At 39.6% G+C, this 26,303-nt stretch overlaps 1 protein-coding gene across 9 annotated transcripts in view; it reads left to right on the top strand.

Moving 5' to 3' along the window:
- meis2a (Meis homeobox 2a) overlaps positions 1-26,303 on the top strand; it is a 114,966-nt gene that overhangs the window by 55,135 nt on the left and 33,528 nt on the right. For all 9 annotated transcript variants that reach the window (XM_048537494.2, XM_048537493.2, XM_048537492.2 and 6 more), the window contains one exon: positions 24,216-24,292. In XM_048537494.2, the coding sequence (XP_048393451.1) occupies positions 24,216-24,292 (77 nt within the window). The remainder of the gene's footprint in view (positions 1-24,215; positions 24,293-26,303) is intronic.

Below are 26,303 nucleotides of genomic sequence, written 5' to 3'. Positions count from 1 at the left end.
CATGGCCAGTCCACCTAACCTGCATATATTTGGACTGTGGGAGGAAACCCATGCAGACACTAGGAGAATGTGCAGAATCCACACAGGCAGTCACCCGAGGGTGGAATCAAACCCAGGTCCCTGGCGCTGTGAGGCAGCAGTGATAATCACCAAGCCAACCGTGCTGCCCAAATTATAGAACTCAATTTTACATCCAAGTGTCAATTTTGGTGAGTTGCACAAAGGGTTTATCTATGAGTCCTAATGAGTATTCTCATTTCCTAAAGTTTGTCTCATTACCTGTGCACCACACCTTCAATGGCACCCCGCAGCAGGTGGGAAAATTGGCACCTGCAGGGACTTCCAGGATTCCTGGCTCCAGTGTCACCTTTAAAGCTCAGCCATGCACTGGGTCAAGCGCTGACAATCTGCAGCTGCTCTGCACGGTTTCTGCCATTTACCATGGATATGTTGGGGAGAGGGAAATTGGCTCTCCACTTTGCCAACAGGAACCTGGGGTCCTGTCAAATGGGAGGCGAGTGTGGTTACTACCTATGAAGCATGTAATGAGGTGTTGGACTGATGGAGGTCTGGAGGAGCAGGCGGTAAGCTGAAGTTGCCAAGTTGCTGCTCCGACTTCCACGTTGGGAATAAACACCTTCTGGTTTGTCTCCGGTGAGTGGGAAAATGGAAGACTCTGTACCAATGAGGTGAAATGATGTAATAAAGAGGATGTTAATGCATGCAAATGAACAACTCACCACTCACCGTTCATTACATCATGGGGAATTGGGACTATTTTGCTCTCAACATCAGGAACCTCTTTCCTGCTGACCTCATATGACTCTTCCAAATTTCTTGCCAGTGCCACATTATGTGTTGTTTGGGAGCCTTCCTCCTGGGGTCTTCCATTTAAAACTGAAATGGAGAGGAATTTCTCATCCTAGAGAGCAATTACTGTTTGGACTTCTTTATCGCAATGAGCAATGAAGACAGTTCAATATATTCAAGGCTGAGTTTAAGAGATTTTAGTTTGACAGTGGAATTATAGATTATGAAAGTCAGGTGTGATCATGGAGTTAAGGCCATATCACATCAACTTTGGTCTTATTGATCAGGCTTGAGGGGCTGAGCAGACTACTTAGGCTTCTATTTCGTACGTTCTTTTCCAGCAGGAGTTTAGCCAATACGCTAGATATTGACTATACAGATTCTGACTGAAATAACCATCAATTTTAGAGGAGGCAGCTGGGATCAGGTCGGGGTAAGAGAGTGGATATGTGGTTGAGTGCCACAGGCATTGTCATGGGTAGTAGCAGTTGATATTTTAATTAAGGATCTCTACCTGACTCCAGTTACTCTGATGTAATCAGCACCAGTGTTCCCTGCGAGTACGTTCTGTCATAGCAAGAATCAGCCTCTGCATTTTCAGGACTCTTGCAGTATGGTATTTTTATAGTTGCCATTGATGGCAAAACTGTCAGCGATGTTTGTCAGTACCCTGTGAAACTGATAACTGCATCTGGTATCCATGGATTCACAGTTAAACACAAAGATTTAGAAGTTGTAGTCAGGAATTGACAACTCATCCAGAGATCACTGTTCCTGCAGTTCCTGAAGACAGCACACTTTAGAAATCACTGAACTAACAAGAACCTGCCCTTTTATGTGCAACATCACTGTGGAATCTGTCTGAAATGCTATACTTTGTTAATTAAAAGTTACTGGCTTTTTACTGTCATAACTGTGGTTGAATAATCTCCCCGGACTGTAAGTACTAGTTGTATAATGTGAAATGCTTTCATATCACATAATATTATAATGAGTACATAGAAGCATTTTTTCTTACAAGTATGTTTGATAGTTCAGCTTTTAATCTGTACAACTCAGTATTTCTTTCACTTTCTGTGAAATTTGTAAAATCAATTCCTTTTACTTCCTGGTTTGCTGTCTATGAGAATTTTTCAATATGATTGGTTTCTTACCTTCTTGGTGATATCACTGTTGCCAGAAATTTCCTTGATTTGGCAGCTGACTCAGATTGATGTTGAGAAATGTGAAATCCTGCAAGATCTTTTTGGGTGGCTTTCTTGAAAGTCACCCTTAAGTTCCATGGCTTTAATGCAGATCAGAGTGCTCAGCCCCTGTTGCAAGTTAAAGCTTCACCTGTAACCAAGATGCAGTTGTCTCAATCAAGTCAGTTTCATCAATTATTTTCCTTGGGATGTTCTCAACTTAGAGAAGGAACAACAAGGCCAGTGCTTTCTTTAAGGGGCAAACATAGACTAAATACTAAAACACTGTGAATCAAAGGGCAACATACATTATTCCATACATGAAAGAATCGTTTGTTATAAATAAGTGGGTGATTTGCAAAGTATTTTTACTCGGGTTCAGATACCTTTATTGAAAGATTGTGTCTTTTGCAAAAAAAACTGCTGCTCCCAATTAGCCAGGATTACATTCAATTTATTCTTCAAGTTAATATGTTTCAATTTCTGCAGTCTAGTTTTAAGTTGAGAATACATTCAAAAAGTGATGATTTCTAAAAAAAAATTGTAAAACATGATTTGGTAACAGCAAATTCATTTTGTTAAATGCACGTTCAATGTAAATATATGTGACTGACCCATAAGGAGGTGAAATCCTGCTGAAATCAGAGTATTTTAAAAATTGCTTCCATCTGATAACACCAAGATTCAACTTTTTTGTTTAGTCACAAACGTAGGTTTTAATTCAAACTGAGAGGGAGTTTTTGAGCTGCTGCAATGTCTTTGTGCACTTTAAATGGGGAGATGCTTCGTACAGTATGTGAGTTCAGTACTACAGCTGGGAAGCAGCTGCTTCCTTTGTAACAGCATGTGCACTGAAGTGTGCAGCTCCTGTCATCACCTGAATACCTTTAATCAAAAAGAAGTATTTCATTCCTACAGTGACCAAACTTTGCCAACTGTGTTTTTCACCTGTAAAATTAAACATACTTTGACATAGTTTAGTAGATAAATATTAATACAAAGCTATTGTTGTTGAGTAAAATTAGTAAACTAGTATAAATATTAGTTAGATTTTGATTATGAACAGTATAAGAATTGATAAAAACCGTTTCTCCCATTCCATGAAGCACACATGAATGTGCCATACTTGTGAATTCTTAAAGCTAACGTCCTATCTAGTCTTTAATGTGATTAATTCCCATAAAGGATATTTGGCATAATTTTGCATCAAATAAGTTAAAGAGAATAATTCATGATGAGTTTACAATTAAACTGTGTGATTGTTAAGGAATGAGAATCATAACAATGCAGTGGGTTAATACACCACACGCTGTGATACTGAGCTGCCTTGACCAAGAAGGTCCCAGACTTAACCTAGGGCTGTAAGGCGTTTGCTTTATCTGAGACAGGCTGGTGTTCAGAGCACTGCAATTGACTTCAGCGTCCTCGAGCTTTCATGGGGAGGGAGAAACATGCCAGGGATTCCTCTGCTGATTACTGATCCAGTAACCCCTGCTGCAAAGTGCACATGTGGAGACATTCAGTAAGGACAGAATCAGCTGCGATTTCCCTCCCCAAACCCCCCTCCCCCAGCCTCTTGTAGAATAGTCACTTCCCACACATGAAGAACAGCCAGTTTGGATGAGGTACTTGGGTGAACTGCCAGTGACATTGATGCCAAACTTTCACAATGAGTCGCAGCTTCAGAGGAAGAAAAGAGAAAGAGAGGAAACATTTTACTGCATCAGCAGCTTGAATTACATTTGAGCTAAATTTTTGAATCTGTATTTGAAGAATTGGCATGCACACAGTCCATGCAGTCACATGGTGCCTTTGTTGCAACAAAATTCCGCATTAAATTTTACCGACAAGATTTCAGTCTTACCTGTGTAAAGTAAAATACTTTTAATGAAATAGTCTCAAGTAATGGTTTGTATAGGATGGTAACATGTAGGCATAGCACTGAACATTTTCCCCTTCTCAGCAGAATTTAGACTTGTTTAGCAAATAAAAAAGTAACTGTTTAGTTTGCAGCCTTTTGTGCTCAGTACCAGCTGGGATTTGTTGGCATTTTATATGGGAGGTTTTATAGATTCATAATAAGTACCTACATGATTGCAAATGAAGGGCAGATCAATCCTGAAAGTAGGGTGAACTGCCAGATTGGTAGCAATGTTTTTTGTAGTAGCTTTGAATGAGTGGGCCAGAGTTAGTCTTTTCTACATTGGAGGCAGTAGGTAGACTTCTGCTAAAGCCTTCAAGACCCCTGTATGGGAACAAGTGGTGGCCTTGAGTACTTGCCAACCAGCAGGTTTGACTCAGCAAATTCCCCAGACATGACTTCCTAATTGGTCACCACAAGACCTGCCATCCAATTAAGGGGCATCAGATGGGATGGCGATCCTGCCAACCCAATCTGTTGGCTGGCAGTTCTATAGCTTCAGCAATCCAACCAGAAGAGGCGGGCACTGCTGAGGCAGAGGATCAAAAAGACACTTTGATATGGAGGCAGTTTGGAGACGTAAATAAACATATCCCAGATTAGAGGAGCCAAGCAGGCAGACCGATCTGGATGGCCAAGTGGTCTGTGGGTAGAAGAAGGTGGACTTCCAGTGCCTACAGCCCCCACTTTGGGACAGGGTCCTTCCAGTTCTTGTTTTCTTTTTACTTCAAAAATATACTTTATTCAATACATCTTTGTATAGTCACCTACGTAGTCAAAGAACAGTTTGGTTCTGTGCTATCTTTATGTGTAGAGAACTAACAAATCCAATGTATTTCTTCCTTTTACAAGACTATATGTACACACATTTGAGGCAATGGGATGGTCTAATACCTGAATGGACACCCATTTAGCTTTGGTAGAAGGACCTTAGACAGTGGTCCTTCCCCCACTATGCCTCGGTGACAGTTGGCCCGAGCATCTTCCAGCACGTAGTCCTGCAACACTCAGTCAAGGTAACTCCTTGGGAGACCACCAAGTTTCAGACAGACAAAGAGCATCTTTCACCGAGTTGATGCCCCCCCCCCCAGGCACAGTCGATGTTTGTTTGGGTGTGCGTCCCAGGGAAGAGACCGTAGAGCACAGAGCCCTACGTCACAGAGCAGCTTGGGATGAGCCCCGACAAAGACCACTGCATCTTTCTCCAGACTTCCTTTGCAAAGGCATGTTCCAAAGGAGATGTGTGACAGCATTTACTCGAAGCCCCCAGCTGCCCAGAGGGTGGCATGCAGCAGACCAGAGTGTCTAGATATGCATGAGGTATTTCACTGGCAGTACCCCCGTCACCATCAGCCAGGCACTGTCCTGATGCTTGTTAGAAAGTTCTGGTGATGAGGCATTCTGACAGATGGCTTTGACAGTCTGCGCAGGGAACAACCTAACAGGGTACACCCTCTCCTTTTCCCACAGGGTTTCGAGGGTGCTATGTGCTGACCGCTTCCTGATGGACTTATGGTCATATGTGTTTCTCCATGAAGGACAGGTGATTCAGCATGCTGCGACTACTTGAGAATTCCACAGCACCTCTAGATCTAGTCGTCCTTGAGAGAGTTGCAGCAAACTACTTCATTCAGTTTGTGGCCTCCCCACAAGGCAGTGGAGCAGATCTGCTGTTGGCCTGGGGTGATTGCTGTTCATTGGGACTCTAATTATTCAAATTGGCTGTCCACCTCTTTTCATTGCACAGTGATCTACATCTGGGTCCAGCACAAAGGAAATTCCCTGTTGGCCATGCGACTACATTGGGAGTCACTCTACGTTCACCACTCCTGGCTTTCCTCCCAGCCCGGCATTCATAGAATCATTCTGGAAAAGCCCTGACCAATGGAACAAAAATAAAATGAAGAAAGATATAAATTAGCATCATTTGTTTCATATTCTCACGCAAAGTCAAAATTTAACCTCCCCCCCACCTCCAAATTATCTGCGTAGGAAAAGAAATCTGAATTCCAACTCAGTTACTCTGTCAAAACGTAATTTTAAAACTGATTCAGCCTTGATCATAAAATGACCTTACAATGTCAAGTCCATTTAGAAGAGACAAGCAGAAATGAATTACTCCCCCAAAATTATCAAAAAAAAGGTGAAGTGGTACAGAAACTGGGCCATGGATAATTTTATGTGGTGCATAGCCCAAAACGTGCATTGATAAACATTCCATCCAGAATCTGACCTAGAGTTGAGCCATTCTACAATTTGGATGAGCTGCTGCTATTGGTGGTTCCTGATGCAATCGTCCCAGTACCAGCCCGATGCTAAATCCCAGGTGGGGCAGTGGAAGACTGGCTGGTATGGTATTGGTTGCTCAATTTGCTGAGTCAGAAGGTTGTGAGATAGCAGTTAAAAGTTAGCCACATAACTCTGAGCCTGGAGTCAAATGTAGGCCAGACAAGGTGAGAATGGCAGATGTTTTTTCCCGAAAGGACATTGGTGAACCAGTCTTTATTTTTGTTCAAGGAACAATTGATTATGATTAATTGGTCACCATTATGCGATCTTTTTATTCCAGATTTTCTTTCTATTGAATTCACATTTCTCCATCTACCATGTTGGAATTTGAACTCAGAACTTTAACCTGGGGTTCTGGATTATTAACCCAGTGACATTGCCACCATCTCCCCATAAAATGAAATAATGACCGATTATATGCCACTTTCTCCTCAATCATAAGGTCAGAAGTGGAATTGTTTGCTGATGAGCACGCAATGTTGAGCAGTATTTGTAACTCCTAAGATACTGAAGCAGTCTGTGTCCATGCACAGCAAAAAACATCCAGGCTTGGGCTGACAAATGGCAAGTACCATTTGTATCACACAATTGCCCAGGTGGCAACCATTTCAACAAGGAAATATATTAACGTTGCAACTTGATGTTCAGTGGCAATTCTATTACTGAAACTCCACTATAAATAACCTAAGGATTGCCAGTCAAAAGCTGAATTGGACCAGCCATGTTAACAGTAGTTATAAGAGCAAGTCAGAGGTTAGGAATTCTGCAGCAAGTAGCTTACCTCTTGTGTCCCCAGTGTCTGTAGCAAGGCACATGCCAGGAGTGTGATAGGGGCGGCATGGTGGCTCAGTGGTTAGCACTGCAGCGTCACAGCACCAGGGACCCGGGTTCAATTCCAGCCTCGGGCAACTGTCTGTGTGGATAATAAAATGTGAGGCTGGAGTGTGTGGAGTTTGCACCTTCTCCCTGTGTCTGCGTGGGTTTCCTCCGGGTTCTCCGGTTTCCTCCCACAGTCCAAAGATGTGCAGGTGAGGTGGATTGGTCATGCTAAATTACCTGTAATGTTCAGGTGTGTGTGGGTTATAAGGGGATGGGTCTGGGTGAGATGCTTCAAGGGGCGGTGTGGACTTTTAGGCCGAAGGGCCTGTTCCCACACTGTAGGGAATCTAATCTAATCTAATACTCTCTACTTGCCTGAATGGGTGCAGTTCCAACAACAGTCCAAGAAGCTTGCCACCTTCTAGGGTAAGACAGCCTGCTTTACTGGCACTCTATCCAGCACCTTCAGCATTCACACCTTTCACCAGCGGGGCACAGTGGCAGCAGTATGTGCCATCTACAAGATGCACTGCAGTAACTCAAGAAGTCTTCTTCGCGTGTAGTTTTTAAAGTCACAATATGTACCATCGTGAAAGACAAAGGTAGCAGATACATGAAAAATCTCCCAAGTCATTATACCATCCTGACTTGAAACTATATCACTGTTTCTTTGCTGTCACTGGGTCAAAATGCTGGAACTCCATTCATAGGAACACTATGGGTATCTCTATATGTCAAAGACTGCAGCTCACCACCACCTTCTCAAGGACAATTAGGGATGGGTTATAAATATTGATCCATCCAGTGATGCCCACTTGCCATGACTGAATAATGCCACCACCCTCCACTTCACCATCATTTGTCCACAAGCTCCAGCCTTGTCCCCTCCTGACTGCTTCTCCTTTTCTCCACTCCCTCCATCTCCTTTGCTTCTTCAGATCCCTAGCAGTGCCTTATCCCAAATGCCCCTCTCTTCTGAACTATCCTGATCCCAGGCACAGATGATAGACTTTCTCCTTTGCTAATTATGTTTCTGTTCCTACTTACCCCCTTTCTGTGCACCCTGGGCAGTCCTCTGTAAACCTGTATATACTTATGCTGTTGACTCTTTAGTGTGTACGTTATCTTTTTCTTTGTCACAATAACATCCAGAAGGCCCTGGTTTCACTATGCAAGAGAGCCATATGCACAGCGTAGAGACACACTGATGGACAAACTTGCAGAATTCATTGTTAAATTTCTTGCGATGCATTTATTTCCTTACTGCTTGTTTTGCACTCAAATCTTAAATCAATTTTATTTTCTAGTCTTGTAATCCTAAATGTTCTAAAGGATTGGAGCTATGTTGTACTCATTTCTTGTTGTCCTGCTTTATACTTTAGCACTGCTAATCAAAAACAGTAAAACAGAAATGTGGAACTCTCCTCTCACATGATGTGAATAAACAAGCCAGGAACATCATTCATTTCAGTAGATTAGATTATTCGTAGTATTATTTGTTCACAGTGTCAGCGAATAGTCATGGCAACACAGGAAGCACAGGTAAACATTAAAATGCATCTTTCTGAGTTGGCTCTAATCAACAAGTGTAAAGGACGCTGTAGAGTAATGCAGAGACACTTATGGAGCTGTAGATATTTCCTTTATTAACTCTGAACTGTGTGAGAGCTCAGCACAGTACCCTCCCTTTTATGAATGTTTGTTCTTTCAGGGGATCTTTTGAAAGGAGAGAATAAGTTAACTCATAGGATTTGTTTACCACCCTCTTCTCTTTTCAGCTGTGAGTTCAATCCTTTCAACGAACATAGCGACCAAGGCTGAACCACTGCTTTTTAAAAGGGTAAAAATGCTTCCCGGTTTCAATGACGGTTACAATATGATTCAGACCCATTTACAAGTCTTACCAGTGCTGGAGAGTTCTCAACCTCGAGCCAGAAAGATAGTGAAAGAAAGTGAATATTGGATCCCCATTTTTAACCTGTCACTTTGATGTAAAGACATTATTAGTAAATGAAGGTATATTGATTGTGGCTCCAGGGTCAGGATTAACCAGAATGGTCACTGCTCTGTTGAAGCAGTGGGTATTCTGCCTTGCAGCTATGGCCTTTTTGGAGGTCAGGTGCCCTGCGCCCGTTTGCACAGAGGAATTAGACAGAACATGCGTCTGTAGGCTGATTACTTAACCAAAGACAAAATAATGAGTCCTAAGCAAATACTGACTAATTGAAAGGGCTGTAAATCCATTACATATTGGTCAGGGATAATCAGGAGTATTTAATCACTTTTATCTATTCAGGAGCACTGAAGCTGCAACAGCAAAGCCCTGAACCTTGCCATGTGCTTATTATTCTCATCATTATCAAAATTACTTCACAGCTGTTCTTTGCTACATCACCTCAGCTGGAGATTTAGTAACCTGTAAAATGTTTTTAATTTGGAGTCGAGTGAATATTGCAGGCGAAGAGGCTGGGAGGTTTTCCGTTCCCTGTCCTGAAGGACATGGCTGTGTTTTAGCCTAAAACCTTGGCAGCAGCGCCCACTGAGAGAACTGCTTCCACAACGCAAAAGTTTCACTTTGCATGGTTCCAGCTCAGCCTTGACATTTCCCAGTTTTGTTGACAAACGATTACATTTCCCTCCAACCACAGTAATGTGAGAATTTTCCCATCTGGCTATCCAAATGCAAACAAGTATATAACTAAAACCACTGTGGAATTCAATGCAAGTTCTCTTCATTGTCCTCCCATGTTTTAATAACATTGTTTTTAACTGGGTTTTTTTGCTTCCCTCTTTGTGAAGGCCAACCTGTTCTTGTACTACAGTAATCCCTTCCTTAACCAGCATTATTTTTCACATGAAAAAGACTAATTGAATTATCTCATTAATTTAATTTGTTAAGCAAATGTATTTCACCATCGCAGGATGTGCTCTTGCAGGGAGGGTCCTAAGACTTTCCTCCTGAATGGGTCATTGCTGCATTCTAGCATTCATGCATTCATTAGCTTTGTCGGAAGAAAGGAACATTGGTTGTTTTTTTTCAAACAACCAAGCAGCATGAAGCAACTTTTCCATCGACCACAGGGGTCTTTCTACATATGTTCTCAACTCTGAGCCATTGTCACCTCCTCTGAACAACTCTGAGGGACAAAAACAACAAAGGCTGACCACAGTAATTCCCAGCAGTTAGTTTAATGCAGCAATGGGGGCAAAAAAGTAAGGAATAGTTTCCACTCATCATTGGTTTGTATTCATTTTACCAGGGTCTTTTTTTGTCCCATAGAGTTTTTTTTCCAGTGTTACAGCTCATAATGGGGGAGGGGTAATAATATACACAAGGTGGGATTTTTTAATTTAAAAATTCGCAAATATTTAACTATTCGAGTTTCTGAATTTTAAACATTAAAAGACACAAGACTTGTGTTTTGTCCTATTATGTGATTAAAGTGGATTGTGTAGCAATACTTATTGCTGGACACCAGGCACTTGGAGACGCTGGAATTTTACACTAACATTTCCTTGTAGTTGTTCAATGCAAATGAAAGCAGAATTAAACATAATTGAAACTGGTGCATTTTTTTTCATTTTGCCCAGCAACATTACCATTGAGTTAACAAAAACTCCTATTGATTTCGCTTAGTTTAAAAAAAATACTTAAAGCCAGGCAGTAAAGATATCTTGCTGAGCCTGACCCGACAATGATTTTCGTTGACTGGAAAGGAAGGATCCTTAAACTAGATATATTGAGAAGCCCTCAGACTACTCAATTAGCCCCTCGGCTTCCTTTGCCTTTCCTCTCAAGGACTCTCCTGTATGCTCTGCAAAGAACATATTTGATCACAGAATGAAAACAGGAAGTGCTCAGACACAAAGACCTCCCTCTATAACTGCTCACATCAATTTTCAGAGAGATGTCCTTATCTTTGCCACAACAAACACATGAGGTAGTTTTTATTGCAGTGTAGAGGCTTTCAGGCACCCATTATATGGTGACATACTTTGAAGGAATAAATTTGTTACCATTTCCAACTCCTTTTTTCAAAATAAGAATGCTCCTTGAATTAAAATCACAATCAGACTATTTGTAGAATCTGAAAAGTTAAAAATTAAATTGCAGGTCACAATACAATTGCTCATTTCATTTACCTGCAAAACAAGAAGAAAATTAAAGGCATGGAGATAAATCAGAAGATCATCGGGATGCAAAATATAATTCCGAAGAAGAAACATACTGACAGTTTTTGAACTTAAATTATGACAAATTTTGGTCATTGGCACAATGTCATTTCTGTCGTCATGGTAACACTCTGGTGAAGAAAATTATCATTAAGTTTGATACAACACACATGGCCTCTGAGCTGTTAGGCTAACAGTTAACCACGTTACATATGGCTACAGGAAATCTTAGCTTACGAGAGGATGTTTGCTTGATACAAGGGCTAGTTCACTCATTAAAGCATGAACGTAGGCATGAGCATGCACCCTGCTCGAAAAGCTGCCCTTTTTCTAGCAATAGTTTAGCAGGAGTATCCTTTACATTCTGTGTTGTTGCAGTAGAATGCAATGCAGCTCAACTAGCTGAGTTTCTGTGGCCTCTATAGCCTGAAAACATCTGCTTATTGTTTGCATTGATAATTGCCAAAGTCGTGTCTTGCACTGTCATCAGGTTTTCAGCGAAGGAAAATAATTTATAAAAATACCGGTATTGACTAGATGTTCTGGTCCAGATCTTTAAAAGCAGCAGTGTTTTTTAAGTAACCTTAATTTTTGTTTTCATCATAGTATATTTGAAATTCGGTATATTTGAAATTTTGCATTTAATTCACAGGCCTTGATTTAACTCATTTTGGTCCTCAAGACAGTCTTTTTTTTAACTAATGGGGCTCTTGTTTGAAGGGATGGGGGGGTTCACCGAAATTCAAAACCGATTGAGGCTCCTAGCCTCATTTGTCATGTGCTTGTTTGCTGTAGGGACTTGATGTCAGCACTTTGGTCACCCATAGCAACCCAGGGACAGTTCACTTGTCACAGACCGTGTCTATAGAAAACTAAATGTTCCAGAGCTCATCAGTCACAGAGCTATCAGATAATTATGGCGAAGGCCACCAAAGCCTCTGCTTTTATCAAACAAGGGTTCTCTGCAGCCCTTTTTTGTACAATGGAAAGGACAGAAGTCAACACTGTCTGCCATCTGTTGTCTTTGTCCTGTTTTCTCACATGAAGTAATGAAGCTATGAGATGGGGATTTTAACCCTTCCAGGATTGCAATAACTAACTATTTTTCTAAATCCAGTGTAAAACAGAACTTTTCTTTGTGGCAGGTTTAGTCTCTAAAATACAGATTTAAATCCAGTTACATTTATTAAAATCCTTCAGTTCAGCCTATATAGTATAAGAAATTAAGGCTATAGGGACTTGCATTCATAAGACTTTTAAACCCACTTCGCTCCTCATTGCTGAAAACAATTTTTCTCAATGACTTTGTGCTCTGGGAATATTTAAGTGAAGGTAGGAGACTATTTCTGCCAAATTGTCATGGCAGCATCATTTTCTTTCATATTATTTCTTTAAAGATTGATTGACCCGTGGAGTTAGCAAGTGAGACTGATTACCAGGCATTCCTGAATCCAGAAAAACTTGCCCCCTACTCACCATCTTCTGCTTAACTAACAAGTTAAGCTTGCTTCAAAACAAGCAGGTGAAATTTGAAGCAAATGATGACAGAAAGCTAACATTACTGCAATTTTTTCAAGACTTAAGCATTAAAGAATTTTGTTCTTTTTTTCACTGGGTTGCTTATTACTTCATTACATTATTTTATGAGCACACAAATTAGTAGCAGTAATATGCCATTCTGCCTGTCAAATCTGTCCATCATTCAATAAGGTCATGGTTGATGTGATTGTAACCTTAAATCTGCATTCCTGCCTATCCTTAACAACCTTTCACCCCCTTAGTTAACAAGAATCTCAATACCTCTGCCTTATATTATAAATGTTCTGTTTCCACCATCTTTTCAGGAAGAAAATTCCAAAGACTCTCACTCTCTCAGAGATGTAAAAAACCACCTCATCTCTGTTGTAAATGGCTGATCCCTAGTTTTAGATTCTCCCATAAGATGCAACATCCCCCCCACCATACCGCCCCCCCCCCCCCCACATCTACTCTGTCAAAAGGCCTCAGGATCTTACATGTTTTAATGAGCTCACTGTTCTTTATTCAAAACTTCAGCAGATGCGAAGCTAGTCTGTCCAAACTCTGCTCATGAGACAACCTCCCCACCCCATTCCAGGTTCTCTGAATTACTTCTAAATGCATTTGCATCCCTTTAAACTCAGGTGACCAACACTGTGCACGGTACACCAGATGCAATTTCACAGTGCTCTGTAAGACCGAAGCATAACCACACCTCATGATAAATGAGAACGTTCTATTACCTTTCCTAATTATTTTGATGTACCTACATACTAACCTTCTGTGATTCATGCATGAGCACTTCCAGATCCCTCTGATTCTCTGCACTATGACACAACTTAGATAATATATTCTTTTTTTTGCTAAACTGGACAATTTCACATTTTCCGACATGAGATTCTATTTGCCAGATCTTTACTTATCTATGTTCTCAGTATTACTTCTAAGTCTAATCCTAGTGTTCAACAGTACTCCACAATAAAAGTATAAATATGCACTGTTAGAGGAAAGGCTGCTTTATTACAGATTTAGAAACACATTTGAAGTAGCTAAAGCTTTAGCCTGGTTTAGAATGCGCAGAATATATGATTCATTTGGACAGTGACTGGTAGGAAAGATTGGCAGAAGTTTGAATTATAATACTGCTGGCAATATTAGCATGTGTTGAGCACTTCTTTCTCATCTAATAGTAAGATGTTAAGATGTTTTCACGCCTTGCAGATCACCTTCTTTAGAAAATGCTACTGTAGGTAAATCCCAAATCCAGCTTAGCTGCACTTCAAAGGGTATAAATATTTTTGAACTAGCAGAAGTCAAACCCAGTGCTTATTGACGACTTTATCTGCAAAGTAGAAAGAGTGGCTGGAACAGTGCATGCAATTGGTTTTTCTTCAGGAAGATTTTTGAAACTAAGGCTTGCAGTCCCCTTCACTACTATGCAGTGCTTAAAAAGTGAAAAAAAAGTAATCTGTTCTTTTGGAGCTGGAACTCTGTGTCCCTCAAATGAGCAAGCAAGTGTCTAGAAATATAGCGCGCAGATTGTTTTCATCTAGTTTTTCACTTGTCTAATAATTGCAACAAATCTTTTGAATGGAAGTACCACTTTAGTCCTAGTTAAAAATGTTCTTAAATATTATGAGGAGTGCTTTATAAACTTGAACCCAAGTAATTTGGTACATCTTAACTACTTCTCCAAGAACAGATCTTCATTCAGTGGCCAAATGTATTTTTGTTTTGTAAACTTTCACTATCTTCTTCCTAGTATCTACCATTTAATATTCCAATATTCAGAATCTAAATTTAATCAATTTTTTAAAAATGAATTCACATGACCTTACATAAATAGCCATGGAATTACCTTAGCAAGAAGGCCTTCCGCTTATCAACATTGAAAATCCAGACTGTTAAATCTATACTCATTTCCTAGTCACGTGCTTCCAATGAAAGGTGCTGATTTGCAATATCATTTGCGGATAAAAGTGATGTAATCCAAAGGTGATCATAAAATGTACCTCTATAAGGAATGGTGTTCTAATGATAATTAATGTTCGTATTCCACACAATCCAGCTAATGTGGCAGCGGCAACCTTCGCAAAGCAGGATTGCATACTTTTTTGCGAGCGCTGCTGGAGGGCGTTGTTGACGAGCTGCTGCTTTCAATGTAGTTGCCATTAATCATAGGCTGCCATGTTGTGACGCAGGTTCTAAAAATGTACCATTGAGATGTTGTAATGTGCTGGAGGCCTACAAACAGCCCAGGTCTTTGATATTCGTCTCACACCAGGGTAAAGAAAATCCAGAGCAAAAGTGCAAATAGACAAAGAACTGGAAGGGTCATGGAGAGTGGGGAGGTTGGGCTGGGGTGGGGGGTGTTAAACTAAGCTGGGGGAGGTGTGGTAAGTTGTGAAGGGGAGGAACGTAGTAAAATCAAAACCAGACATAAGGACTCTTAAAGTTTGGTTTGCCAGTGCAGCTGTAAATCTTTACTGTTTGTCTTAAAATTAAACCCTGCGCTGTTGTATTGAAACAGTTCTTGATTAGGATGCAGTGTGCATCACTTATCGTCATGTCAGTCCAGTTATCTAAAACAATGATGCTTCAGACTTTTGACCAGATTTATTTTTGACATTGATATGATTTTGGTGCTTAAGTGTGTAATGCAGTGTAGTTGCTGAATCACTCCTTTGTCCATGCGTAATTGTGAGCAGTTTTGTTTTACCAAAAAAACTGGAAAGCACGAAAACTAGAGGTGGCTGCCTTATGAATATTCATGAATACCAACCCCTCCTTTCTTAGGGGCTGTTGAGATTTCCTGATGTCAAAAGCAAGCTTGCACAGCCTGTTATGACACCGTTCGCAGCCACCTCAGCAACCCTTTACCAGTGAGGAGGAAAAAAAAGGCTGTAATTATCCACACTTTTCTGAATCCCCCCCTTAATGTTCATTATTTAAACCAGCAGCAATTACAAGTTCAAAGGGGTTTAGGAGGCGAGCAACCTGCATAATCACTGCCAAATTAAGGAGGACTCATTCGTCACAGAACAGTACACTCTAAGCAGTGAATCATGCATGCAGTGACAAGCACTGATTTACATGAAGATAGAAAGCCATGGCCTGCAAGGTAGGCTTGAGCAATTCTCTATCCTCCAGTATCCTGGTGTGTACCCTATTTGGTTTGTTTTAGGGGGCAAGGAGGTTGGAAATTGCAGATATCGCTCACATGCCAGGTAAACACATTAAGCGGTTGTAATTTATCCTTTTAGCTCTTGGTTTGCTCGCTGTGCTAGCCACACAGTAGTCGAGTGACATGCCGAGTACTTTAGTTGATGGGCGTGCTAACTGAACAGTGTGTGTGAGTGCCCTTAACTTAGCATCCCACAACTACAGCGATATTGAACAGTGTGCACAGAATTGTTTTTCAGGTGGTAAATGAGGATTCCAGGGGAGAATCTCTGTGATGTCCTATTACAGCAGTGAATGACCAGGGTCATGCAAAAGAACGCATCGCAGAGAAAAGGGAAAAAAAAAAGACAGCTCTGGGTTTTATCAGGCCCAGGCGCTTATTTTCTTTCCAGTCTATACATGACAATTTGTGTCAACCAGCTTTTTCTAGCCGACCCTGAGGAAACCTATCTGCCTGAAATTCCTTAATATGAATCTGCCCCTGCTCTGTAACACATGTCATTGTGCAGGTAGTGTAGCTTTTTCATTTGTGGATGCAATTCCTCAACTTGTTGTTTAAAAATACAAGAAATAGGTGTTACTTTTTTTTCTCCCTCCTCTAGCACTGCCAAACATCCAACAGATATAGTCTCATGAATGAACTGTTGGTCTACCAGGAGGTGCAGTGAACAATCTGAGGAGCAATTCCCATCCCAAGCAGGGTTTGACATTCCATTTACAGCCCTGGTGGCTAAGGCTTGGTAAATTTGCCCTTTAGGGAAGCCTCAGGTTCAGATATTTAATAAAAAACGAGGGTCAAATGCAGATTTCCCACTCAACATTCCCGTCTTGAGGCATGGTAGGTGCCTTGTTGCCCCATTTGTGGATGAGCCAATCATTTTCTTTGCTATGTGCCAGTCTCCTCAGATCAGCTTTTGCTTTGGTAGACAAAAGCACATTTACTGACCACAACAATTATTCATGCCCTTGCAGAAAGAAAATCTCAGTATCCCTTGCATTGCACCATCACTTGTGAAGACTTGTAAATCAGATTAGCATTGGATTTTAACGTTAGATGCTTAGAAATAATTCTTAATGATGTTAAAGTATGCTTTAGAAGTTATATTTTGCATACTGATTTAAAACCTTAAAATGAATGACACCGATACCTATTGCTGAAAGTTTTCAATTCGTTGTACTTTGAAAAAGCTTTTGATGGATGTGCAAATTCGAATAACAAGCACCTTTATGTTAATTAGGGATAGAAAAGACTCCGTGTAGCTTCCTGGGAGAACTAGACATGACTTTTAAATACATCCAAGTCAGATACAGCTCAAAACAAGATGAGAAGAAACCAAAATGCTACAAATCCTGTTGAGCAGTCTGAGTATTATTCTGTACAGTAACTGTTCACAGTTATAAGAGCAATAAATGCCATTCAGCACAGCAGGCAGACAGTAAAGGAAACAGGAATAACAGTTTGAGACAATTGCATTTCCTTTATGCACACCTACTGTCTTACGTCAAAAAAAGGGTTATTATCTAAAAGGGGCCATTGGTGCCGGTTTTGAAGGCATTAGTTAAACTAGTGCCTGCTGGCCATAGTCTGCAGTTGATAGTTTGATTACTTCATTAATTATTCTGATGTCAAGTTAAAAAACCAACAGCTGTCTTCTACTTTTACTCAACTGCAATTCAGCATATGTTGTCTAAGCCATTTGGGCTACTTCTGTTGGCAGTTTTTTTCCTTTCTTCTCATACGATTCTGAAAGTTGTTGAAAAGAATTAAGACACTTGTCAACAGGAAAGAACTTGAGGTTTATCAAATCTGTTTCAGACCTATTATATAACCAGCTCAAAGGCTAATGACCTGCTGGTGTGCTCAACAATTTAGTCAGCGTTACTGGAGTTGGTAATGATCACAATGGTTGAACATCAGTATTGTCATGCTAATAACAAAGAAACATAAAAGACCAGCAGCTTTAGCTAGGATATGGTAGGACAGTTGCTCTTTTATTATCTTTTGTAGTAAAGGATAATTTGATAGAAACCAAAGGGTCAGAGCTCTTGTGTGTTACCAATTTTTCATTGCTGTAAGCTGAACTAGTTGATGAGCAGCCTCCAGGGAGAAGTCAGGATCACTTTAGACTTCCTGTTCGACCAGACTGGGAAAACAGTTAATGAAAGAAAACAAGCAAATGCTGGTAGTTCAGGCGAAAGGTAATGGGGACAAAGTCAAATATATGTTATGTGTTTATGTGAAAGGATTTTTTGATGTTTGGTAGTTTGTGTTAATGTTCTATATTAATTGTGGCTTTTTGGCTTTTATGATAGTGTGTGAGCTTTTGTTTTTAAATGCTAAATTCCATTAAATGGAAATGAGCTTTATACAATATTGCATTTGTTTTAGCTATACATAATCCCCACTTACCTTTATAGATCCATAGAGACTGCAGTAACTTTGGTTCATCCAGATCCAAACTAAATCCGTTTCTCAAGGGTTTATTTTAGCATCGCCCTAAATCAGTTCACAGCAGTAAGAAGGGTGTTAAGTATTTTGTCTTGAGCACGTGCACTGACTTTTCAGTTTCAACATAAACTGGAATAGGTGAAGTTCAGTACAGGTAGAACAGCTGGGATTGAGGTGGAAGGTTTTGCTGTAGTAACGATGAGTGCTTGGTTCAACCTAGACTCCTAAGTCTTTTGGAATTCCCAAGTAGGAATTTAAGTCTCTGAAATTTAAGTTGTGGAGTAGCCTTCTGTATTCAAGGACTGTGACATACAGGCATTACTTTCACAACTTTGCCAAGAATCAGATATATACAGCGAAGAATATAACTTGGTACACCACAATACCACATAACTCTCCCTCACCCTCCGCTGATGCAAAAGCAGCCACTAACCACAAGAATAAATATGGCCCTCCCATTAGACCAACTGGTATCAGATTTTATAAATTCAGGTTTTGTAAAAACACACACTAGTGAGGATGGGATTCACTTCCAACTGTTTGCAAAGCTGTTACAATACCATTGCAGTAAAATAATGTCATCATGTGTAATTTGCGATTCCAGATGTATATTTGTAATTCTAGGAATTTGAGACCAAATTTTGCAGATCCTAATAATGAATGGAATTGTTATTGATCACTGTTTAGGTGCTGCTTTCCGACTTCTACTTTAATGTCAATCAGCTGTGCGATTCGTTATCAGGAAGATATGCCACAATTTCCACGGTATAAAGCCCATACAATCTGACAAGTACTTAAAACTGTTGCTATAATAATGTGCCTTGTGTATTCCTGAAGCTTACTGTGAGCATGGTACTGCCCATGGTCCAGCTTACACTGAACAGTACATACAAAGCTTTCAAATTCTGGCCGCCTCAGTTAGATTTTGTACACTCTCCAACTGTTCTGTCTGCAGCGGTCTTAAAATTGCATTTAGTTGTCCCTGTCTCTGTTGTGCTTGAGTAGTGGTTTCTGCTTCTTTCTCCCTCTATCTATTTCTTCTCCCAGTTCTTCTCTTTATCACCAGCTGTTTACTTCCACCTTTTGCGCTCAGCAAAGCCTCTCTTCTCATCCCTGTCTAATCCAACAACACATCAACTGATTAATAAATACACCAAGTCAGCACCTTTCCTAATGTTATGAAAAACTTCGTGTAGACCTACTTGCTGCTCCTGGATTTATAGACTTTGCATTCCAGAGTTTCAGACTAATGGATTGCAAATCAAACTGCCAAGAAGTAATTAGTTTATTTGAAATTACATATTGGATTTTTCTTGTTTCAAAGGAATAGAAGGATTTCAAAATTGGAGAAGTCTGTATTTGGGTTAATTTTTTTTTGTAGCTGAAATTAGATTGACCAGTGTGCCCCATCCTGTATTTAAACAAGGCCATTTGCTACAGATTCATTGCTTATTCTCAGCAAATTGATCCACATTGACTAGCTTCCATCTATTTATCTATGTACTGTAGGACCAAAGTGGTGTTTTATTGCTGTTATTCAGTCCAGTGGTATAAATACTGTGTTAGTCAACTTATTTCATGAACAAGAGATTCCAAGAGACTTTAAATCAAATAAAATAGAAGCTGACCATTTTCCCACCATTCTAATGCTTATATTTCACTTGTTATATGGTTACTGCTATGACCATCAGCAATTTGCCTTATTAAAGTACCTTTCATATCGAAAACTGACCCAAAGTATAGAGGAGCAGTAAATTACTGTTGATACTCTTGGATTTGACAGCAAGTGAAGAAGAGAAAACCTGGGTTAAGAGGTAGAAAGAGAGTGGGTGACTGAAAGAAACCAGCATTCTGTTAATATTGTGAGGCAAGTACAAGTAAGAGAAGTTTCAATACAATTTTAAGAACTCTGAAAATGGAATGATTATTGAATGTAAGAAATCTAATGAAGGACCAATGACTTACATTTCATGTATTCAGTCAATCAGATGTATGGATTTCTTTATAAAGTGCTGATAGGTCATCATGTATCACATCCTTGTAGTGGACAAAGACCAGCAGGAGTGCAGATCTTTATGAAGTTGACTACTCCAGTAATGCCCCAGGCCAAGAACTAACTTCAAAAAACAATCCAAACGATGCAGGTTGCGGTCAAATGTTGGGATGTAATCCTTCTGTCATCTAGTGTCAAAGTCAGATTTACTTCTCTAACTAACTTCCAGCTTTGGTCAAGCTATTATCTAGCTGGAAAATTCCACGTGTATTGAGTACGTGCTTTTTAAAGGAACATTTTGTTTTCTTCCAAGAAATAAAGTTGTGAACAGCCATATTGAGAGACTTTCTGTTATTCTGAGTCTGACATTTTTCTCCACAGACACCGTCATAATGACGCACAGTGAATTTGACCCTTTATGTTAACAATCTATTGTGCTGTTGTGATTGTGCTCTTTATTTGATGAGCTTTAAGCAGAAGTTACTTATGAAATGCCTTGTAACCACTGACTTGAGATAATTCATGTGGAAACCACTCCTCTATTTGTGGTTACTGCCGGCATTTCTATGAAATTAAGATAAGTGGATTCCTTGTGTGCATGACTTGTAAACAAAAATAATGAACAGTCTTTCTAGGAATAGGTTTGATCTACAGTCAGTATGAAAACAAATCAAGCTATAACATGGGAGTAAAATGGCCATCTCTAGATAAAGTTTGCTGTGTCAGTATTTATCCTGTTTTACTGTCTGTGCAGTAGGCATGCTGAAATCACATCTCTTTGCATTCACAGCCAGGATACTAGTGTTTGCTGTGTTCTGTTGGCATGTAATAACTCGATCTGCTTCGTGCAGACAAAATATATTAAAAGTATGGAAGAGTGAAGTTTGTGCCCCAGGGAGAAGGAGAGATAATGCATTGAAATTGTTCAGAGGTAGTTAGATGCCTAATGGTCTAATATGTGAGCTATGTGAGGTCCACTGTCTGACTCTCATAAATTCTGGCTACACTGATCCAGTAATTTAGGGTACAGGATGGAACTGTCATCTTTAGTCATCAGTGCTTGGAATCTATGATGCTGGTTCTTTCTGTTAAGTGTTTTGTATTATCAGAATTGTTTAAAGTGAGGAGCATAGCTGCCTTAAACTTTTGTTTTGATCACTGTAGATAATATTAACCATAGCAACTTTTTTTTTCCTGTTCCATGAGAGGCAGTTTTAACGGGTTTTTTTGGGAGGGCAGCCACATTGCGTCCCAGTTAAAGTGCAAAATGTGGTGTAGCATTTTAACGGTGATTGTAATGGACAGTTACGGTTACACCCTCCATTTGTACTGCCGTTGCCCTGGTGAATTTGCTACTTATGCTGAACTGGCAGTTTCTGCAAAATTGGCAGAGTTCCACCACACATTTGGTACTGGTGTGGTGCAATACATGAACATCAAACATGCAGAATGAATGGGGCACAAAGTATGTCATTGTAATCAACTATGTAGACGGTATTATATTCTCCATCTATGGCTGTGCTTGAATGTATGTGCTAAAATAAAACATTTTGTCGTGTATGATAAAATATATTTCAAACACTGTCTGTTAAAATTTTAACTGCAAATATTCTGTATTCAGTACTCCAAACCAGAAATTTCCAATATTTATTTGATGCTTTGCATAAACTTAGTTTTCAAATGCTTACTGTAAAAAGTTCCAGCTATTTTGTGAAATAAGGGAAGTTTAGTGTAAAGGCTTAGTTAGAAGCTCTTCATTGTGAGCTAGGGTCTGTTTGATTTATCTGATTTCCCTCTGTTGAAATTCTCTGGTTTACAATGTGTGCACAAGCCATTAAATTGATGTTGATGTTTATTCAGAGGACTTGCTGATTGAGTGCACTGTGCAATTCCTACAAATTTATGACAGGATAGTACAGGTAATTTATATCACGTTACCTAGATTCAGTGAAAATTTCACTTACGTTAAAGGTATATTTTGGGACAATAACTGGACACTTGAACCTCCTCATATTATACATGCATGAACGCATTAGAAAATGACAGAACTTCACCTTAACCTCACACATCAGTACTGATAGATTTCAGTACAAGGTCTCAGACATATCGTCTCAAAATATGGCAGGCTATTGGCTCAACTTGGAAGGCAACCTGATCACAAACATGGCTGTAGAACTTTGCACCAACTCAGTGAACATAAATTAATGGTGTAGCAAACAGACGCCTGGCTTGAAGCCAGGCGCGAACAGGAGAGAAGCCAGCTATTGTTGAGGGGGCAGCACTGTATTCTATGGGGGAACCCTGTTCACAATAGAACTACATAGCTACTGGGTTTTGAGTGTGGCCTTTGAAGTGTATGAAAATGATAACTGTTTTATTTCTCAAGACACAATTACGAAAGCCATTCACTGAAGCTTCCATAATTGTTATTCGGTAGCCTGTAAAGCACTGTTGAGGCAGCAAGCTAGTGAAGCCATTTGCTGCAATTTGAATGTGTGTGCTTTACACACTCTCCATGTTTAGTAGCATAAGTCTGTGAGGCCAAGTGACTCATGCACATTTCTGCCTGTTTTGGCTGTTGTCCGGAAGTAGTATCACTTGGCTACGTACGTTGCAGCATAAATTGACCATGCCAAATGAGAGCTAAAATAATTAAGCTTGTACAGCAGAATATATCCAGTATGAAATCATTGGGAGTTATTATTGACCGTAATATTAAGAGGCAGAGCATTAAGTTTTGTAACAGGGAAGATGAAAATTAATATCCAGTTAAAATATACATAGCTACCATTTCACACCTCTGAGAGCTTCATCAGTGCAGAGTGGTTTCAGGACAGCCAAACCTATGACCTGTGTCCTTAATTCACCACAGTCTGGTTCCACAGTGATGAAGTGATCCATCATCATTGTTACTATATTCTAGCATGTATTCCACTGGGAGACTTCAATTGCTACAGGATGGCTGTGCCAGAAAATGAATGAGTTAGAGATTTCAAATGGCCATATACATAGCATTACTTCATCACCCAAAGGTGTGTTGCTTTTTTTCTACAGTAGTACCTTAGCTTTATACTGACACCTTATTGTCATCTGTGCTGGAATACTGACTTCAGTACAGAAATAGATTATATTGGCAGATAATACAGGAAAGAGAAGTACTAATGTATTTTGATTTAGGTAAATAATTTGTTTGGTGCTACAGCACTGAGTCACTTGAGATCTATTAAGAAATTATTCTACAACATAAATTTCAGCCATTCAAAATTATCATCTAAGCCTTTTGATTTCACCCTCTGCTCTTCCTGATGAAACATCCTTTTTGTTTGTCTAAACCATTAATTATCTTCATTACCGTGTAGAAAATAAAGGACAATTACATTGTTTGGACGAATTCTGGTGTTAGGAAGCGTATTTATCACAGTGGCATAGTGCAGCACCTGACAGAGGACGATTGATGACTAAGAGCAGTCCAAGTGGCTGAGGCAACCTTATACAATGTAAATTACCAACAGTGAATTTAGATTCATCTTATTCATTTCTTTTGCCTCTGCTGAAAACAATTAGTGGTTTAGTAGTAGCAAGGGGTCATTACTAATATGGACAAGGTAAGATGAGGAAAGCCTCCTGCAATTACATGGCTTTCAAAGGGCTAGAGGCCATTCCAAAAAAGTGTCAACACCCAGTAATCAAAATAACTTATTCTGTTTCTCAAAAGAAAATCCATATTAGGTGAGCATTACTTTTTACCCCTTTGCAACAATGTTGTTTAAATGAGGCAGCAGCCTTCTATAGTTAGACTGAATGTAACGTAATCAATGCCAGCTCTTGTTTCAGGGCTCTACATGTCGCTTGACTGATATTTATGTTTATGTGCAGCATCCATACCCATCAGAGGAGCAGAAGAAACAGTTAGCTCAAGACACAGGACTCACAATCCTACAAGTAAACAACTGGTGAGTGAATTATCTCTGCCTATCATTACTGTGGCGGTGCTCCTCGATTTGTAACTAACCCCATCCTTTGAGATACAAGACCATTTCGCCCACAAACATGCAACTTCAACTCTGTAATGGACACATTACTATTGTCTCAGTTCAAAATGTAGCACTGTTTAGAATCAGATTTTTTTTTGTTTTATCTTGATTTTTGTTTTCCTAACGTGCACATGTGATATGATGGATTATCTCTTCTACGGTCATTCTGGTTGTCCCTTTGTAGATGGCTTAGCACATAACTTTGAATGATCATGGGGAGGAGGGAAGTGGGTAGCAGCAAGGGGAATGTGGAGGTTGGATTAAATAAAATGATCACAGTAGCAAAGAAATGATATAGGAATTACTTATCAAAATACTGGCCTGAGCTTTATCTGCAGCTTAATTTTGTTCAGTACATTCTCGGGTGATGTTCAGATTAATTGAACTGACAGTTTCCTTTCAAAATTCAGGGAAGGTATTTGCACGGATTTCAGGTCTTATACAAACTTAATTACATGGAACCCCATTTTATCATTATAATTCCGTGTAGCAGGGGTTGTATTTACAAATGAGAAGACTTTCCTTTTATTCGCAGCTTTCCTTAATATATTTATCAAAGCAGGTTCATTTACAAAGTGCTCTATCTGTGGGATACAGGCAGGCAGACATTAACGAAGCTTTTAGGTTTATCGGACTCCGTGCCTGATGAGCAACCTGAGGGTCAATTGATTTTGTGGTTCTGTGATTCATTTTTTTTCTCATTTTTCTAGGATCACAATGAAAGACATGCCTGGAGAATTAGCCAGTTTGTCTGCTTTATCTGTCAGGCAATTTTTTTTCCTAAGGAAGTCAAGCTACTTAAATTGGCCACAGGAACTGCTGTTATCTGACTTTAATGCACCCTATAGTGTGGATAGCATTTCAATTACACTAGTAACCAAAGCTTAGCCACGGCCTTTTCATGCTAGTGCTATGTAGAAGGCAATATGCGTAGCTACCGAGCAGAAAATTGAGTTGCTTAGCTTCTGTCAGGGTGACTTATGCAGAAATAAACTGTGTATTGAAGATCAAAAGAAATTACCAAATTATTTTATATTAAAATCATCTCTCATAAAATCCAGTAATATTGTTTGTATTTGAAACAATTTCATGAATACACAGAGTTCAAGAGCAGTCAAAGCTGTTGGTTCCATTAAGTATTTTAATTTTGCAAGTTTAAGCTATGTGTCTGCAATCCATGTTCTACCAAATTAATATTATAGTATATCTTAAAGAGCTTACCACATTAAGAGCTCAGCCACTCAAGTGTTAAAGTTTCCATTTTATCAGCTGACATCGTCATTTTTGAATAAAAATTGGACATACGGCAGTTTGTATAGGCTGGCAAGCTGAAGGTCAAAGGTGATGCAAAGGTCTCCATTTGTAAACACTGGACATGTTGTTTTATGTACTTGACCATCTTCTGAATAGACATTACAAAAGTATTGGGATCACACACTTCTTTTAAAAATGACAAAGGTTACTAAATAACTATAAAAATACATGTGAATGAAATTCCTGTTACCAAGCTAAAGAATGTTTTGCAAAAACGCTGTAATCAATTAAAACAGCTTCCTTATTTGATGTCGGCAAATTAATGACCAGTGACAGCGGACTGTAGCAGTCATTTCTAGTTCCCAGCAGCCACATGAAAGGAGATGCTGAATCATTCCTTTGTTTCCACAGCACAATCAAGGCTTGAGAAGCCACAAGGAAGCTCTGTTTTGATATTAGCAAGTAGCACATCTTTCTCATACAGCTGAAACATTGGATTTGGAATTCCTTGGAGTTTACTTAAGATTCAGTTGTTAGACACAAAAAAAGGAAAGATTAGCAAGCTCTGTTTAGACTGTGCGGCATAAAGTGAAGTTAACAATATTGTGAAGTCTTCTGTGCAAAAGTAAAGAGCAAGGTGAAAGATTGCTCTTTACATATAATGAGGTGCAGTTTT

This window comes from Stegostoma tigrinum, chromosome 10, assembly GCF_030684315.1.
Source record: "Stegostoma tigrinum isolate sSteTig4 chromosome 10, sSteTig4.hap1, whole genome shotgun sequence".
Taxonomy (NCBI): domain Eukaryota; kingdom Metazoa; phylum Chordata; class Chondrichthyes; order Orectolobiformes; family Stegostomatidae; genus Stegostoma; species Stegostoma tigrinum.
This window is presented reverse-complemented; position numbering and strand designations above follow the sequence as displayed.